The sequence below is a fragment of the Xylocopa sonorina genome, chromosome 1 (assembly GCF_050948175.1).
Source record: "Xylocopa sonorina isolate GNS202 chromosome 1, iyXylSono1_principal, whole genome shotgun sequence".
In the NCBI taxonomy this organism is placed as follows: domain Eukaryota; kingdom Metazoa; phylum Arthropoda; class Insecta; order Hymenoptera; family Apidae; genus Xylocopa; species Xylocopa sonorina.
In genome coordinates this window covers 8,144,575-8,162,740 of record NC_135193.1, presented here as the reverse complement: position 1 = coordinate 8,162,740, position 18,166 = coordinate 8,144,575, and the positions used below count along the sequence as shown (strand labels likewise).

General features: G+C 33.0%; 5 protein-coding genes across 5 annotated transcripts; 2 read left to right on the top strand and 3 right to left on the bottom strand.

Moving 5' to 3' along the window:
• Nucleotides 1-931: 931 nt before the first annotated feature.
• Nucleotides 932-2,705, bottom strand: LOC143422340 (chitinase-3-like protein 1). Its single transcript, XM_076892948.1, has 4 exons — nucleotides 2,654-2,705; nucleotides 1,924-2,585; nucleotides 1,275-1,564; nucleotides 932-1,190 (listed from the first exon to the last, which is right to left on the bottom strand). The coding sequence occupies exons 1-4, from the start codon at nucleotides 2,703-2,705 to the stop codon at nucleotides 932-934; spliced, it is 1,263 nt and encodes a 420-aa protein (XP_076749063.1).
• Nucleotides 2,706-4,860: 2,155 nt separating this feature from the next.
• Mrpl54 (mitochondrial ribosomal protein L54) lies at nucleotides 4,861-5,538 on the bottom strand. The gene is made up of 2 exons (XM_076903515.1): nucleotides 5,422-5,538; nucleotides 4,861-5,183 (listed from the first exon to the last, which is right to left on the bottom strand). The coding sequence occupies exons 1-2, from the start codon at nucleotides 5,510-5,512 to the stop codon at nucleotides 4,900-4,902; spliced, it is 375 nt and encodes a 124-aa protein (XP_076759630.1). The 5' UTR covers nucleotides 5,513-5,538; the 3' UTR covers nucleotides 4,861-4,899.
• A 181-nt stretch (nucleotides 5,539-5,719) lies between these two features.
• On the top strand, nucleotides 5,720-10,236 carry LOC143428495 (uncharacterized). The gene is made up of 8 exons (XM_076903426.1): nucleotides 5,720-5,827; nucleotides 5,902-6,065; nucleotides 6,196-6,834; nucleotides 7,048-8,294; nucleotides 8,573-8,943; nucleotides 9,018-9,257; nucleotides 9,371-9,418; nucleotides 10,092-10,236. Exons 1-8 carry the CDS (start codon nucleotides 5,798-5,800, stop codon nucleotides 10,101-10,103), a joined length of 2,751 nt encoding a protein of 916 aa, XP_076759541.1. The 5' UTR covers nucleotides 5,720-5,797; the 3' UTR covers nucleotides 10,104-10,236.
• LOC143428539 (uncharacterized) lies at nucleotides 9,864-12,103 on the bottom strand. Its single transcript, XM_076903488.1, has 2 exons — nucleotides 11,128-12,103; nucleotides 9,864-10,349 (listed from the first exon to the last, which is right to left on the bottom strand). The coding sequence occupies exons 1-2, from the start codon at nucleotides 11,561-11,563 to the stop codon at nucleotides 10,072-10,074; spliced, it is 714 nt and encodes a 237-aa protein (XP_076759603.1). The 5' UTR covers nucleotides 11,564-12,103; the 3' UTR covers nucleotides 9,864-10,071.
• Nucleotides 12,104-15,205: 3,102 nt separating this feature from the next.
• Nucleotides 15,206-18,006, top strand: LOC143422272 (uncharacterized). Its single transcript, XM_076892839.1, has 7 exons — nucleotides 15,206-15,224; nucleotides 15,276-15,305; nucleotides 15,381-15,428; nucleotides 15,509-15,601; nucleotides 15,702-15,757; nucleotides 15,890-17,058; nucleotides 17,138-18,006. Exons 1-7 carry the CDS (start codon nucleotides 15,206-15,208, stop codon nucleotides 17,973-17,975), a joined length of 2,253 nt encoding a protein of 750 aa, XP_076748954.1. The 3' UTR covers nucleotides 17,976-18,006.
• The last annotated feature ends 160 nt before the right edge of the window (nucleotides 18,007-18,166 follow it).

Below are 18,166 nucleotides of genomic sequence, written 5' to 3'. Positions count from 1 at the left end.
TTTTATATACTATTCTCTATCTACTTCTTTATCAGTTTTTCATCGTGTATCAGATATAGGTATTAAATACGGACTTTTCCCTTTAATAGCTCAAATCTTTACGTACTCATATTCTATTTTCTAATTACAAACAAGGTGTGTCAGTTGTTCTTAGCAGATTCTGCTTATCAATTTCCGCAACTTATTATTAGATATTTGTTTTTATTCGTAGATTCGATTTTTTCAATTGTTTTTCTTTTATACAGTATCGTTTTTTAATATTATGCATATTTTCATTAAATGTTATCAAAGCATTAAATGAATGATGTAAAGTAACATTAAGAATCAATACTGTGAAGAATTAAAACTTTATTGCACATAACAATGAACAAAACTGAATACATGCATGGAACTCTAGCTTAAATAATATTTTATTCAATGTAACTTGGCTAGATATATATGAAATTAATTGATTTTTATTAGGTAGATGTTCTGGTTTTGAAAAAGGTAAAAAGAATCTCTGTTACTATATTATGTTAAACACATAATTCGTAATTGAAGAATAGATACATGGGGTTACTAACAAATACTTACATATCTGCATATTCGTGTTTAATGATAAATCAGCATACATTTCCATATAATGTACAGATATATGATGTATTTACACCGTGTAGATTGGTCTCGATAAGAAAATTCGATAGAAAATATCTCTGAAAATTTAAGAACAAAACTGGCAAATGAATATAATACTCCACCATGTACATTAGTTGATTCTTATCAAAAGATGCAAAAATAATGGAGTTTCATTATGCCAGAACAGTAGCGAATAGATTTTCATTTACGGAATATAAAAAAAATTGTCAATATTTAGCTACGTTATTTCCATTTCTAAGTGTCGTTCATTCTTCTAAATATAAAACTGACACCTGTGAAAAATTGATTTATTATATTACTGGTCGAATTCTCTTAACTTTTCGGTAAATGTTCTGTGCGCATCAGTATCCGCATTCCGTGAATTGCCAGATGTACCCGGCATAGAATCAATTGAGCTTCTGTTTTCATCTTCTTCTCTTAATTCTTTGTTAATTGCACATAAAAGCGGATATTTTTCACCACCAATACCACGGAAGTCATCAGTGTCGATACTCCATAACATCATGCCGCCAAGATCCATAGACTTCACATAATTAGCTTTTTCTTTAATAGATCTGGGAATGAAGACATATTATGCAGCCCCTTTTTCAATTATTAACTGTCATTAATTTACCGTTACAAAGCAGACAGTTGCTTACATGGCATCGTCATATCCAACCCATTGGTTGCCGTTGAAAGCGTAAGGCACGAATTGTTCATTCTCACGCACCACGGTCCATCCCTGAGCAAGATACTCGCAGATTTCGTTGTAACCAAGGAAACCTTCTTCTTGCGTGTAAGGTCCAGCATTTCCAGCACCGATGGTTGATGCACCTACCGTATTGTTAGCTGCATCCGCCAAAGTAAACGACCTACCGTACGCGGGAATACCAACAATTAGCTTATCAGCTGGTGCGCCTTGTGATAGCCAGTAACGAATAGCCGAGTCCTGAAATACGAATACGTATGTTGAAATGGATGTTAGGATGTTTTAAGATAGCCAACAATTGGATCACAATGATCACTGTTGAGGTTTTCTAGCGTAAACCGTATTCATTCAGAAATATTACATTTTTTACAAATATTGTAGCTGAAAGTATGAGTTGCTAATTACATAATCAGTGGCCACATTACCGATCGAATGATACGTTAATAATCAATATTTAATGCTTGCAAAACGTTGGGATAATTCCCTTCCAAATTTTTTTCTTCCAAATGAACACAACTCTTGTATTTAAACGTTTCAGTAGCAATCACTGTGCAATTACAGATCGAGATGGTCTCATATTTTCGATGATACGGACGCACCACATTGAGTTCAGCTTGCACCCCGGATTCGTTCAAGGAGGATAACAATGGTGCGCTAATTCCTGTTGTATTCCTCCAGCATCCGTTAAAGTCGTAGGTTATTAGGTTGATGAAGTGTACGTATTGCGACATTTGCGAGATAATGTAAGACAAGGAAGCTACGCATTTAACAGCACTGACCATCACACTCAGAATGTAACCGTGCTTATCAAACTCCTCTCTAAGTTCTTTCAGCATGGCAACGAAATTCTCCTTGTCGGCTAATTTACCACCCCGTTGGTTCGGATAGAACCACTGAAGGTCGAGACCGTCGAAATCATACTCCTTTAAGAAGTTAACGACATTTTGAACAAATCGTGCACGGATTTCAGGGTTTGCGGCGACCGTAGAAAATTTGATTGATCGCTCATTCCAGCCACCCATCGCTATCATGAATTTGGTATTTGGACTCTGTTGGCGAAGCCTGGTGAATTGTCCATAACCGTCCTTGCCATCCGGAAGGTTCAACCAGCTGTCTAGTATTTGAACTTCACCAGTCGTTTTAATGCCAATGAAAGCGTAGATTATATGAGTGCACAGAGCAGGATTTATGTAGGATACTTCAAATTTCCCATGATTATTACGATAAGCAGCCCAGCTACCATAGTAACAAACTACTTTTTCTAAACAATAAGGAGATATTATGAGATATTTTAATCATTACCTTAAATAGCAATTATCTAGTACTTACTGTTAGCTGTATTGCTATTAGGGGCACGTGGCACATTAGCAAGTCTGGTCATGTTACTTTCGAAAACTGAAGATGATAATAAATTCTTGTTAAAACTACACAATTTCAACGTTTTTTGCATTACTTAAATTAAACTAATTACTCTATACTATCTATATTGATTTTTAATCTGACACCAAATTTTTAATCAATGAGATCAACTTATTTTCGCTATTATTAAGGTAAAGATAAAATGATTAAGTAGAATTCGTATATGATTAGGGTGTTCATACAGTTGTGATGCAAAAATGGTTTTAACAGTCAATTGTAAATGATCATAACGTAAATAACGATTACATTTATCAAGATCGAAGAATGCACGAGTGAAAAGTTTCACGAAAATATCAAAAGATTTATTCGTATAGAATAAAGTTGTTCTCCTTAATCAGGCATAACTGCAAATATTTACTGCGATATTTTCAGTCGACTACATGAAGACATTTGTCTTAAAAAGTCAGCATTTTGGAGCAACAGAGCTTGCCTTTTATACACATGTTAAGACATGTAGTATTATGTGGCATATTACTTAGTAATGTGATGACACACATTCACAAACACATAAAATATAAATCAAACAAAAATTTTAAAAAGTTACCTTTTTATAACATATTACAAATTTGACTTTTAACAATTGAATACTATATATGTCTGAAATTAGACTACAACTGTTTATCAGTTTTATCAACTACTTATTTATTATGTATCGGATATCGATAGGAGGTTCCGATTTTTGTCAACTTCTTCGTCTGCAGGGTAGCAACATCAATAATGTCACGTAGACTAATGCGATTATCATTGCGTTTCACTGCACGTATCGTTATCGTTATCCTCCTTCTTAAAAGTTGCTTATCAACCTGTAAAACTTATCACTAGATGTTGGCTTTTATTCAATTAAAAATGATTCTTTTATATCATCACAAGAGATATTGACTATCGCACATGCAAAAATATTTAATACATATTTTTAACGTGGTTTGCTACTTTTCTCGGCAATTCCGAGCGATAATGCGTATTGAGGAAATTCTATATACATATTTATCTATATATACAGGATGAATCACTACTCGTACAAATTTTTACAGCTGATATTACACCTCAAAAGCAATAAAAAAGTTCATATAAACCTATAGATCCGATTTGCAAAAATGGCAGAGAAAATTGGGATTTTTGTTCTTTTCAGAGAAACAGCAGTTTCACTCATATTATTGATTGTATGTGTTGATTTGTGATTTGTATGTACAAATGACAAACAATATTGACAAGAGCAATGAATTTGCTATTATAATAATCCCTATTTTACCTTGAAACTCGAAAACAGCTGGAGTAATAAAAGTTATCTCAGGAGGTAACACTTATAAATATACGAAAACTTTGATTTCACATTTAACTATTTAATTATTTTTAAACGTAGAGGGTAACAAATTTTACAAATACTTCTTTATTCGTTTCCGCATCTCCTTCCATCTCTCTGTTGTATATGTTCTCCAATAGGTGGCAATAGTAGTTCCTGAGTAGTTCACTTCGCTGACGATAACTATGTGCGACCAGTTTGAGCACTTTTCACAGAGATGGTGCCAGGGGTTCCCAAGTAACGTCCACTTTATCTGTCTCACTCTTTCCTATAGCTTTCATATATATCTTCCTCTCTCTTACCTCTAAAGAGGGAGATATAATTCATCTTACTCCTTTCATTCTCTAAAATTCTGTAATTAAGATGAGAGGGAGCAGCAGAAAGTGGAAAAGAGAAGCAGAATCGTAGCCAGGACAAATTTTTTGAATATATATGTACATAAACATTTAGAAGATCTTACACGGAGTGACTACATAAATGATACAGACTTTAGAACTATAGCAGTGATAATAAATATTCCAATATTTATAAATATCACTTTATTTAGAGATATTTTTCATAAATGTACAAATATTTAAATAAAATTTATTGCCTGCTACTAAGTTCTACACTATTATAAAGAAAGGAATAACATAGCAAGTTATCCAAATTTTGCAAATACTAGAATCTGTAACTCTGCTATGACATTCAGATTATAATTGGTACAGATGTATACCTAATTTTTCTAAAGACGATAAGATTTAAAGGTAAGCATACAGAAGTTGCTACAGAAAGTTAATATTTCTTAAAATTAAGTAAACTTTTAGAAAAAAGGGGTACACTCATAATAAACATATTTCAAGAAATCACATCGGAATTAAGGTCTAATGTATTTTAGCATGAGATTCTTTCGTACCATTCCTCTTTTACGAATGAATCTCCAATATTGTTTTGTATTCGGATCTAAGTCTGCCAATTTTGGTGGTTCAGTTCTAATGCTCCACAACCATTCAGGATACTCTGAATCTGGTTTTAACTTGACATCTTCTCCTTCCTTGTAAATGTTCGATCCGCATACATAAGTCAGCAACTTATTAACGTCATTTTCAACTGGTAAATCTACTTTCGTTGGAGCTGATTTTAATGGCTTCTTTTTGTCAACTGTAAAATAATATGTGTAGAAACATTACCAAAGGATAAGTTTTTGTCATCTCAAGGTTTATTTTCGATGGCAAATAATTGAAACAACAAATAACATCCAATATGACGTTGATTTCAATTTGTAAATAAATTTACTAAGTAAAATATACAATGTACAACATAACCTCTACTTCGGTAGGAATATAGAAATAATCAGTACTCAAGTTTACATAATAGTTTGAGTAAAATATATCTGTACCTGCATAATTTTTCGCTGATAATGTATACTGTGATGGAATAATAATATTTTCCCCGATTCGAGACAATCGTAAAATTGTTAAAAGAGACATAGCGTTATACAAATGGAAATAACAAATTCTAGGGTAGAATAATTTTCCAGATCACCTCGCGGATCTTTCGAATGTAGATAATGGTAGCAAAATCACAGTGCGCAATGACAAACAATAAATATTACATTTATGTTAGGCATACTTTCGTTACGATTTAACAGTAAAGAGAACTTTTAGTAGTTTACTATAAATGACGGCTGCATCAGTGTTATTTAAATGATTAAAATTAAGTTTAGAAAGCTGTAGAATGATATACTGATAATTCTTGTATATTTTGGTTATGTAATGCCAGTAAGCAGTGATCGAGAAACGCGGGTAGGTTTAATTTTATTGTAAAGTATTAAAGAATAGTATATATACATCTCGAATATTGTTACCTACTATTTTAGACAAAAACAATAAACTTTGGTATAAAAGGATTAAAAGGGAAAACAATAGAAAATCATATCAAAAATCAACAAGATAATTTCTTGACAATTGCTCCTGCTTTACCCATTTTACCTGGAGTTCTTGTGCCACCAAAGTTATCCAAACGATGCTATAATTCCATTAGGTATTAAAAACAACTACTTCATAATATATTAATACTTTTCAATTAAGACATCGATTCTGGATTTGCATTTTATTTATAAGAATATAAGACATTGAAATTTTGTTAATTTTAATGTGAATTTTATGTATAGCCCAACAGATTACCCATTTAACATAGAACATGATAAAACTGATGGTTGTGCCTCAGTTACTTTACAATGGACAAGCGAAGGAAAGACTGTTGTGGCAACAAGGACATCCTTGGAAAAAGAAAGAAGTCCTGATAGAATATGTCTTGATAGACGAGGACTTACTACATTTCCAAATATAATTGGAGAGCCAAGGCTACGTTTATTATCTCTCCAACATAATCTTCTCACAAAGATTGAGAATTGTAATTTTTCTCAGTTAACAAAATTAGTCTTTCTCGATCTGTATGATAATCAGATTGAAAAAATATGTGACTTTGATATATTGGAAAATTTGAGAGTACTATTGATTGGGAAGAATAGAATAAAAAGAATCGAAGGATTAAAGCAACTTTCTAAATTGGAAGTTTTAGATCTTCATGGCAATCAAATTGTACAGATTACTGATTTAAACAATCTTGTATCCCTAAAAGTTCTAAATTTAGCTGGAAATAATATTAAAATCATAGGATACAATGATTTCCAAGGTTTAACTTCATTAAAAGAATTAAACCTCAAGCGTAATAAAATTAAGAAATTGTTAAGTTTTGATGAAACGTCACAACTGCAAAAGTTATACTTAAGTAATAATGATATTCATAAGTAAGTATTTTAAGAACCTCATTTCGTATATCATTTAAATACTATGAAAAAGTGAATAAATTCTAAGAAATATTTTTGTTCCAAGAATATTTCCATTTCAAATTCTCAAAATTACTTTATCTCTTACTTGATACTATTTTTATCTGTAGATTTATAGTATGGAAAATAGTTGAGTGAACCTAGTGTTATTAAATGAAACATTTTACATTTCAGAATTGAAGATATAGGAAGTCTTGTTAAAGCATTGCAGCTTAGGGAAATAACAATTGATGGAAATCCTATAACATTGAATGGAGACTACATTTCTTTCCTTGTATCATATTTACCAAATTTACAATTTTTATCAACAATGCAGATTACTGATCAAATTCGTAGAACTGCTATAGCCTGGAGAACGACAAAAGAACAAAACAATTCTACACTATTAAATCTTAGTGCACAAGTTTGTATGAACGCTCGACGAGAAGAAATTATATCAAATGCAAAAATAAATTGGGAACTTCTCAGTTGCCGTTCTAAACCATGTACAGATGACAGTAATAATAGGAGCAATATTCGTAATGGTAACATTAATGCAGTGCACATTCAAAAGTCAAATAATTTCAATATGCTGAAATCTAAGAGTTTAGAAAAAGTGAAATCAAAAGAGTTTGGTAGTTTATCATCCATAAATGAAAACATAGAAGCAACAAAGATTAATATAAAAAGAAGGAGTAATTCTAGTGATAATTTATTTCGCTTAAAATCTACAACTAAGGTGTATCCATTAGAATTTAAACTTCCACCAATTTTGGATTCTATAGTAGATAGTTTAATAAACAACAAATTTGATGAGAAATTAAAGAAAACTAAACTAAAGACAAAAATCAACATGGGTAGCACATCTAGTAGTGATTCAGAAACTTTAGAAAGACATGAAGATTTAACAAATTGTTTAGACTCTCATTTACTAAACTCCAACAATTATATTTCTACACATAATCTTAATCAGATTGTCGCAAATAAGCAATTTAATTCTACCAATGTTTTTTTACCATCAGAAATTGTAAACGAAGAGAATAAACATCATGAGATAATCAAATCTCTTAACATATCATCAAATGATAGACACGATTCAACAAAAATGTCTCAAAGTATGAAGTTTCAGAATCAAGACTTAAATGATTATCAATTGAAATCAGGCATTGGTTCTTCTGAATATTCTTCCTCAAGTTCTAAAACTAATAGCATTGACAGCTGTAAAACAGTGATGAGCGATTCTAGTATATCATTTTCTAATAAAAATTTGTTGGAAAAGTGTAAAAATTTAGAAAAAGATAAAATTAGAATAAAGAGTGCACAGGTGAAAAAAATTGTATGCTATAAAAGTAATAGAGCAGCAACTGCTAGAGCCAAATACAGGGCTACCTCACCACCAAGTTCAGTTCCATTACAAAATTTACCGAAAGAAAGGGAACAAGGTATGAAGTAATGATAAATAAACTATATATTTTTATGAAAAATCATATTTTTCTAAAAATATTTTAAAAAATAAAATCTAAGTAGAGATTTGTTTCATTCTTTAAATATCATAACATGTAGATTACTTTGGATATTTTAAATTCTCCATATTACAATATATCATATAAATATGCTCTATATATTTTTGCTCATTTAAATTTCCCTCAAATGAATAAATATCTGTATTATGTATTATCTGTGTGTTACACTACTTACATAAGTGTAAAACTTTTTATAGGAGGAGATTATTTAATAGAAATAGTCGGTCGTTGTTTGAATGTTTATGGTCAAGGTGCGTTACGTTTTATTGACCGGCAATGGGACACTTTGAAAACTCAGGACGTTAATGTAGTTAAATTTAATTATGTACAGTTCAATGACGTGGCCAAAGTTTTATGTAAAATAAAAAGTAGGTTTCCAAACGTAGAACATTTTACGTTCAAAGAAACTAACATTAGCTACTTAGGGCAGCTCAATGCTTTAGCTGAAATACAAGGATTGACAAGTATTCATATAGAAGCAGGAAATCCGATCATATCGAAAGATTGGAAAGTTTATGCCATATTTCGTTTAGCTCACTGGGGTTTAAAATTTATCAATGGAAAGGAAGTAAATATTTTGTAATTTATGAAAAATATAATATAGGAAACTTTTTATAAGAGTTAATAATTTTTTATTGACAGATTACAAATGAAGAAATTGATTTAGCAAACAATGAGTATGCTGGTCTCGTTGATATTGTGATGTATTCACTGCCAGAATCTTTGTTACAACCATTGTTGCAAAGACTTAATTTGGAAAAAATACAAAGACAAGCTGGAGAAGAAATTACTGCCAAACAATTTTTACTTAACAGTGATCCAGCTCTTAGAAGTGTTGTTGCTAAGGAAGCATTGCAATGGAGGAAAGGAAGTGTAACACAGGTCGTGAAATAAAATTGTTCTACAAATGATTCATGAACAGCAATACAAATATTCCAATTTGTACTAAATTTAAGGTTTTTGAATTTTTTAATTGATTTTTCTTTTAATTATAGGAAGATCTTATTTGGAGACACAGAGGGAAAATACACTTACTAAATTTGGTAAATCTTACTGTAGATGCAATACAAAAGTTACAATTGCTTGAAAGTAAATGGCCAAGTATTTTATATGAAATAATTCATACTACCTTATCTGATTTTTCTGAAATGGATGTGTATATGAAACATTGTAGCAAAACAATTGAAAATGATAAATAACAGGTAGAGACATACGATATTTCATTGTATGTGTAGTTTATTTTATGAAAAGAATGGTAATAGTGTTGATTGAAACATACATTAAATCAGTTTAGAAAATCACATAATTTGTTCGCATAAATTTTATTAATTGGATACACAAATCATAGGACATACAAGTACCTCATTTGTCATTTAAATTTTCCTAATACACGTTTAAAAATATTTATAACAAAGATTTGAAAATAACAATATATATTTAATTTTTATCTAATTAATTTTCACTATGTAAGCTTTTTTTTATTGTAATGTTAATATATATTCAAATATAAAGATCTAGAAGTACATAATACATGGCTTGCATTTCACATAAGGAAATAATTAAAATTTTTCAAAAATCTATTCTCACACATTTTATATTTATTGCCTATAAGTTAATAAGGTGTTTAACAAGCCTCAAAAATAAATCTTATTTACAATAATGAAATGCAATCTCGATATATAATAACTATTCCGTATCATTTTGTTCCAATGATAGATTCTACGCTAAAAGAGATCGTCGACTTCTTCTCCAAGCAAGACCCATTCTTACTTGCGGAAACATCATTGCGATCGTTTATAACGGAAGTAAAGTTATTGAAGCTTTTTTTTGGTTTACGAGGTTCCGTGACCTGTTCGAACCACGGAATGGTGGAGTACATAGTTGGAAAAGGCTGTATTTTTTTCGAACTTTCGGATTCTTGTTTGTATTCCTGATTCTGTGATGAACCATTCAACAAAGGAGCGTCTGTGGTAACTGTAATAAAAACAGCCATCAATATACGAAAATATTAAGTATCAAAATGTACATACAGTGGCAAATAACAAAATATGAAGTACAATCTTGCAGAGACTTGTGTACATTAAAAACAGCTGCTGCCATACGTTCGTTGCTTTTTACGGTTTCCTATAAATCTACGTTTACATCGGTGCCCATTTTAAATAATATTGAAGAATACGCGAAAAGACAAAGAAGAGAACCATTCATTTAAAAAATAGCGAATTTGCATTGTACACTTAACACAAATGCAATATCTAATATTTTACTATATTTAATTTTTGCATATTTGTTAGTTTATAATATTTTATTAATAAGAGTTAGTATTAAGACTATCAAAACTATTTAAAGTAATCATATGAATTGCTTTGATGAAGGGGTCCTTTAGGCAATATGTAAAAATTATTCAAAGGAAAAAGTATTTCAATTGTTATACGTTATTTTGATAATTTTCGTACCTGTGTATATAAATATAGAAAAATAAAATATTCACATTTCATTAATGATACAAACTAAAGAATACTTTATACATAGTATATATATATACAAACTTTTGGTCAGTAATCTATTAAAAGAGAAAGTTTTATATGAGTCATATAGAAGCCAAATGAAGTCAAATGAACTCTACTTTCTGTTCATTTCTCGAATTTAACAGCAGAATGTATTTTACACATAGTAATAATTGATTAACTTTCATTGTAGTAATTCTAATTGAAAATTTATTTTTTTCCTATTAATTAACGACATAAATACTAACATGCTCCAGGTAAACCATGTATTGCCTTTAATCCGTAGAATCCTTGTGTCACGCTGATGCTGGTCTGCGTGAAGTGCAACTGGTGACGCTGAAAGTTCTTTCCCCTTCGACAGACAGGAGCTTGATCACTTTTCAATAAGTATGGTGGACTAATCGTATCAATGGGCGTGTGACAGACTGTTGAAACATTGTCACCAAAAAAATTTCCTTGCGCTTGTTGCTGTCTTCTGAGCGCGACTTGGGCAGCCATCACCCGTTGCCTCTCGACTACCAGCAAACAACAGGGGCACCGGCAATCCTTCCATGCACAAGACCTTTTGTGACCCTTCAGACCGGAAATCACACCGTGGTTCCTACATCTAGCACACTTTGGACTTCTCAAACGTTGCTCGATCCCAGGATTCACTTGACTCGAATTACCGCTTTCAGTCTTCATCTCGTACAATTTTCGTACTCTATACAATCGTCGCTTTTGTTTAAAAATTTCCAGTTTTAAGAAAAAAAATTACTGTCCTTGCTTTTCTCTTTCATAAAAACGTTATTTCCGGAACGGTATGGAAATTATCACGAGAGTGTACACTTTATAAAACATGTTAATATGGTACTTCATATCGATGTATGATTTTTAGACGTTTAAATATCACTGCGTCGCTGGTATTGATGAATTGTCAATATTTTAACAAGGTGAAACGATTGATGTGTCGAAGATTAATGGAATTGATGACTAGAGGTTCAATGTACTATGTGAAAGAAAGTGAGTTGTAATTCGATAAACACTCGATGATTATGTGAAACACCACTCAAATTGTTTCCTCGTTTTCAGCTTCCTGTTAGACTCTACCCGTCGAAACAGTCAGTCTGCACTGCTGAATGAGTTATATACATAGAGGAAATCTTTTTCCCTCGCCGAAGGAGGTGTCTCTACATCTCCTCCTACTGATTCAAAATGTATTTTTAGAGAAGGAACATGTTGGGATTGGTTCAAAACGCGAAGAAACTCCGCCACCTTCGCTGACCAGGAGCCAATCGAGGGCAGCTTGTATCTCATTCTTCTTATTACCGTCAATGTTGTATCATCTCGGGAAAAAGACAGAGATCTTCGTTAAATGCGAACAACTTCTTTGATTACGACTACCATGACGGAATCATATCGATCTTCCTCAAGCAAATAAGCTGAGGGAGCGGTTTCACGCGAAACAGCCGAAGTTTATGGAGCATGACTCTTCGCGAGCAACAAAAATATACGCTTGCTTACTTGAACCAGTAAAAAGAAACCTGAATAAGATGCATCAATTTGTCATCGTCCAGAGCAAATTAATGATCATTGCTCCTTTTTATGTTTAAGATAAATTATTTTTTAATTTTACTATCAGCATACTATGATTAACGAGTACTAAAATTGTTATTTTGCAATTTATTAATTTATACAAAAAAGGACGGTGTATAAAGTTGCCTTTAGTGGCTCCGATCTCTTTGTCTTCTTCCTTTAAAATGTAAACTTAACGCTTCCTTTTCGCCCGACAGAGTGTATAGATTTTTATCCAAAACAAGGGAAGAACATAACATTCAGGGTTCTCTGGCACTTAAGCGCAGTCCAAGTCGAAAGAACACTCATACGTTAAGAAAACATACTCGAAACTAATATTAACTGTGCGTTGGCAACATCCGAGAGGATCGTATTAACGAGCTCTTAGAGCAAGATCACAGAAAGAATGCCATGTGGCCGCAGCTGGCGGTGTGTACCGTTGTTAGTCGAACGTGATTCTATCTCTTCTATTTTTGCAGTGCGCAATAGAACGAAAGAGGGCAGGAAGATTGCACTGTCCGCTTTCCGATACTTGAACGATATCATATATTTTTAGTTGTAACCGAAGTGAGTTCTCATCTTCTTGGATAGTCAATGATGTGTGCTAGAACAAACTTTGGTAGCTACATATATTTACCACATATCACTCGTGGTATCGCCAATCTTGAAACTCACAATATGTTCCTGCATAAGAACGTACTTAGATCCCAAAAATCTATCATGTCATATGAAGCTAGGAATTAGTACAAAAAATGGAACTAAGTCTCAGCTATACATAACTATGAACATCACTTTGTTTTCATAACCATAAGACAAACATATTAATTCAAAACTTTAAGTACTCTGCATTCAAAATTTACAAACATTTATCACACTGGTTAAGTGCTTAAAATTTGTTGTATACTTAAAATTGAAAACTGATATGGAGTTTTAAGCTATACAAATTATAGAAAATTACGCTATGTTTTGCTCTTAAAACTATTAAAAATGTATTTATTAAAAGTTGATCATGTTATCCAGTAATCATAATATATTACATACATACATTAACACATTAAAATATATTAATATATATTATGCATTTAATCGAAAGCATATTGTAAGAATTCCATGTTATATTAAGATGGTCAGTATCCCGTAAATATTAAAATTTATATTACTATTTAACTATTAATGTTGAGTAAAATATAGCGAAATTTTAACGGAAAAAGGCGGATAAAGTTTCTGTTTATAAAACAATTATACAGAACGTCTAGTACAGGAGTTTTTCTTGTAGACGATGAAAGGAACGAATGATCGGACAAGTTTAAATTTACATCCCACCAGTAAGCATGCGTGAAACGCAACGAGGAATTTACCCTAATGAGCGTGGAACGAAGGGGTGTCACTTTGGACGGACTTCCTTTTTTCCCATCGGTATGGACAGCTTTGCTCGAGGGTGTTGTCAGTACGGCAAATATGTTGACAGGTCATTCAACATCTTCCCGCCGTTAGACCACAGAGGATCCTCGATGGAAGTTGCGTGACTAAAGCGATGTTGCACCTCAGAATATCCATAGCTAAGATTGGCCCCTGTCCGGACTCTCTTCTGCGGGAACCCTCTGTTCTGGGTCAGGAATTTTAACAAGAAAATGATTAAAAACAGTATAGAATAATGGAGTGGAAAAAGACGAAACAATCTAAACGCTTTTTCTGCTATGTTAATTCACAATCTGACATAATTCTAAAATTTTCCTAGAACAGTAAATATATACATATATACGCGTACGGTATCATGAAATGATATAAAAGTTAAAAAAAAATGAAAACGTATGATACTATTCATACGCGAGACAATAAAATCGAGTATCAGAAGTAGGCAATGTTCTCGCTGTACTAACAATTTTGACATATGCAAATCGAGGCACTTTGCATTTGTTCGCTGTCCGAGTGCTGTTATCCCGTGTTCTGATATCCGAAAATTAATAAATCCGTCAATCTGACAATTACGAAAGTCCATCACGTTTGATAGTCCCATGGTTTCGCGGCATGCCTCTCAAATGCACGCACACGAGAAGAAGAATAAAGAGCGCTGGCCTCAAAGTTGCAAAGATGTTATATAATTAAAAATTCAAACGATAAATCAAGTGCCAACAACATCGTAACATCAACCAACAACTAGCTGTTTTCAATAAACTGGAAATACATGTTCGGATTTACGTTGCGACGAGATAGTGAAGTTTGTAATGCGCCCGCTCACGGGAGAAATACGCAAGGAATACTTCTCCATCATAGGTATCGTTCGAATGATTCTTTTTATTACAATAAGATATAAAAGAAATCTTTTTCTTACGTTCTTACCTTTGTGTTCTAGCTGTAACGATTAAAGGACTAGTGGACATACTCAACTGCGATGCCCCATTGTACCACCAATTTCGGTTGGTACTTAGGCAAATTTATCGCGGGTTTCACGGGAATGTTTTTCTTCTACCTATTTTTCTTGAAAGAAAGGTGAGCTTCAGTTACAAAAAGGATAACCGAACGAAGCAAATAGTGATCGATTAAAATATGTGATTTGCAGAGAATACAGTTGCCTATGTAGAGCAAGAATGAGGGAGTTCCTACGACGTAAAGGGGAGAAGTGAGTCACGTTGGTCATACGTGCGAGATTTCTCCCATAGTTTATTTCTCATTTATCCTTTTATTCTTTAAAAGTACATTTCCCTTCCTTATTCTACATGTTACAAATGTTGAAACATTAATCAGGGAATCCCAAAGGGTATCACGCATCGTATGACCAGCAATATCATTCGTGCGGCATAATCATAAGTTCTAATACTTAGTACTAATTTCTGTCTATCAGACGGCCAGGAAGATGCGAATGCTACTACGGGTAAGCATGGAACCGTTATTAATATTCTCTAAAGAGAGATAATAAACGTTAATTGTAATGTCAATTCGTGCACAGAGCTCGGGAAAAAGTCTATGCTTGTGGGTGTAAAAAACGTCTGGAACTGTAAGAATGTGTTATATTTAATTATGCATTTGTTTTCAAGTTTTTGCATATAATTATGAGAAATAATCTGCGACTTCTAGTTTGTACGATGATTCGAGAATGGTTCCTGGAGAACAATCCAACGATGATACCGGGGACTGTACCTGCGTTAAAAAAAGATCTCTCTAAAAATGGTAATTTCGACTTGCCCCAGAAAATCGTTGTAAGTTTTAGCAAAATGAATGATTTTCACGATAAAACAGTTCAGTGATCTCGTGGTTGCTTTGATTGTAGATGTATCGTCGGTAAATTGTACGTGTTATGCGACCTTGCAGAGTGGGAAAACCAAAGTAAACAAAAGATCTTGCAGCAATGTATCGCGGCAATATCGTGGACGTTTTATTGCAATACTACAGCAATAGAGCGTTAAATTACAAACACTATAGTCATATTAACGATTATCTTTTATACGATCAAATTAGCTTGCAGAATGGACCACGCGCGGACAAAGAAAACGGCAGGGTAAACAATGTCTTTTCCGCCATTGCAATGGACTCGTATGCGCTCACAAGTTAATGAGAAGACGAAGGAACAGGCAGCCTTGTGTTCACCTACATATCTCTCAAGACGCAATTTCCGATTATTGGAAAGTATGCGATAAATCGGTGAATAATACAAATGGCATTAACGATGAAAAATTAGATGAAAAATGTACAGACACGGAGGGGGACACTATAAAAGTGATACATCAATGTAGAGAAAAAATTGTAAACGAACGCAATCGTGATGTTAAAGATGGAGATGAAGAAGAAGATATTTCGAAAGAAAGTGACAAAAGCATAGAGAAATTGATTTCTTCGAAACTATGCACAAATGAAGAGGATTCACAGAAAACATTAGCTATGGAAACTTTATGCACTTGGGCCAATAAACCTCGTAACGATTGTAATATTTTTCAATTTTCTCCTCGACACGTAGCAAAAGATAAAGAAAACGGGATATCAGATGAGATTAGAAAATCGAATATTTCAAAAGATATTTATAACGACGATACTAAACTTTCTCCAAAATGTATTAATGAAGACACTTCTAATACTATAAAGAAGCAACTTAACTTATGGGACATTAATAAAAGTGATGCACAGAGTTCATTAAAGAAAACTTCCGATAAGAAACGTTCACGAAGTGATACAAGTTTCGGTGAAATGAGTATTGCAAACAACGGTATGGATTCAATTTTATATAACGAATTACGAAAAGAACGTGGTTCCGCTGTTAAGAAAAAGCTGTCGAAAAATTATCTGGAAATTGATAAAACTATTGAATTAAATTTTACCCCTAAGTCTCGGTTGCAAAGTACAGAAAGAATGAACTCCCAACAAAAGCTAAATGAGCTTAACAAAATAGTAACTGACTATTCAGATGACATACGAACATTCTCCTTGATGCAGAAACAGAAATGTCATCTGAAACATTCTGTAAATAATCGTCAATCAGCTTCAAAATTACAAGGAAAAGTTCCATCTTATAACATTAAAATCACCTCAGGTGTGCAACAGAATAGTACTGTTCCTGTTACTTCGTACAAAAAAGAAGTGAACCTAGGAAAGTTGCAAAAATTTCTTTGTCGCAATTGTTATTGCAACGCAAAGTTAGTCTTCATTTTTCAATTTTCTAACATGTGATACATATTTATTTCCGCTTCTGTAAAATGAATTTTATCTTTTCAGAGTAGATAGTTATAAAGATTCGCAGTGGAGCAGCAACAGGAAACAATTTTTACCGCAGGCACACTCCTATTCCCCATCTCAGTCGCGATACAAAGCATGGTCAACGAATGTACACTCACAAAGAAGTAATTATCCATGTACGTGTTGCTTAAAATCCAGGGAAAAACCAAATTCAATAATCCATTCCAAAATGTCTTCTCGTGAAACACATTCGGCAAAGGGGAAATTACAGTCGCTGCAGTGCAAAGAAAAACCAACTCTGGTCATCTTTAAAAATAGGAAGTTGAGTAGGTCAAGAAATTCTACGAATTCGCCGCACAGCTCGTCGATAACTTCAACTGGCACTGTTGAGAAATTACTTCCCAACAATTCAGTCACCTGTCGGTGCCCATCCTATAAATCATCGCGTTACACGATACCTACAAGTAGTGGATATAAATACAGTAAAAATGATACAATAATAGAACCTACTTCCTTATTTTCTTCGTCATCGAGTTTATCGCCGCCCAAACGATGTCATTCCTGGATAACTTCATCGCAAAACTCCGCTTATTGGCGAGAACCCATTTCTTCCTCTTCGTACATGAAATTTCTAAGATGGAGGAGAACATACCCAGAGGACTGGAAAGAAAGGAGCCTGTATCTTCCGTCGACTTCGTGTTCATGCTCATTATCATCAATGGAAACGTTAAGAGACGTTTACGATTTAGAAGAAACGGATAGCGAGTTAAGAAGTCGAAAATTGTGGAAAAAACCGAGACTTTATGAACAAAAGAAGAAGAAAATTACATACATGGATGAACGTCACGTTAGATGGAATATTAGGAACGCGTACTAGCGAGTAACAAAAAAGAAAAACGACTGATCAAGTAGAGAATGAAAAAAGAAAAGAGTCGATGTATGTTCATACAAGAAGTATGTTTTAATCATAAACGTGCATGAATAAAACACACACCACGTTACATGCTACAAGATCTACTCAAAGTAATAATCAACACAGGCACGGTATAGTAACAATTGTAAAGTAGC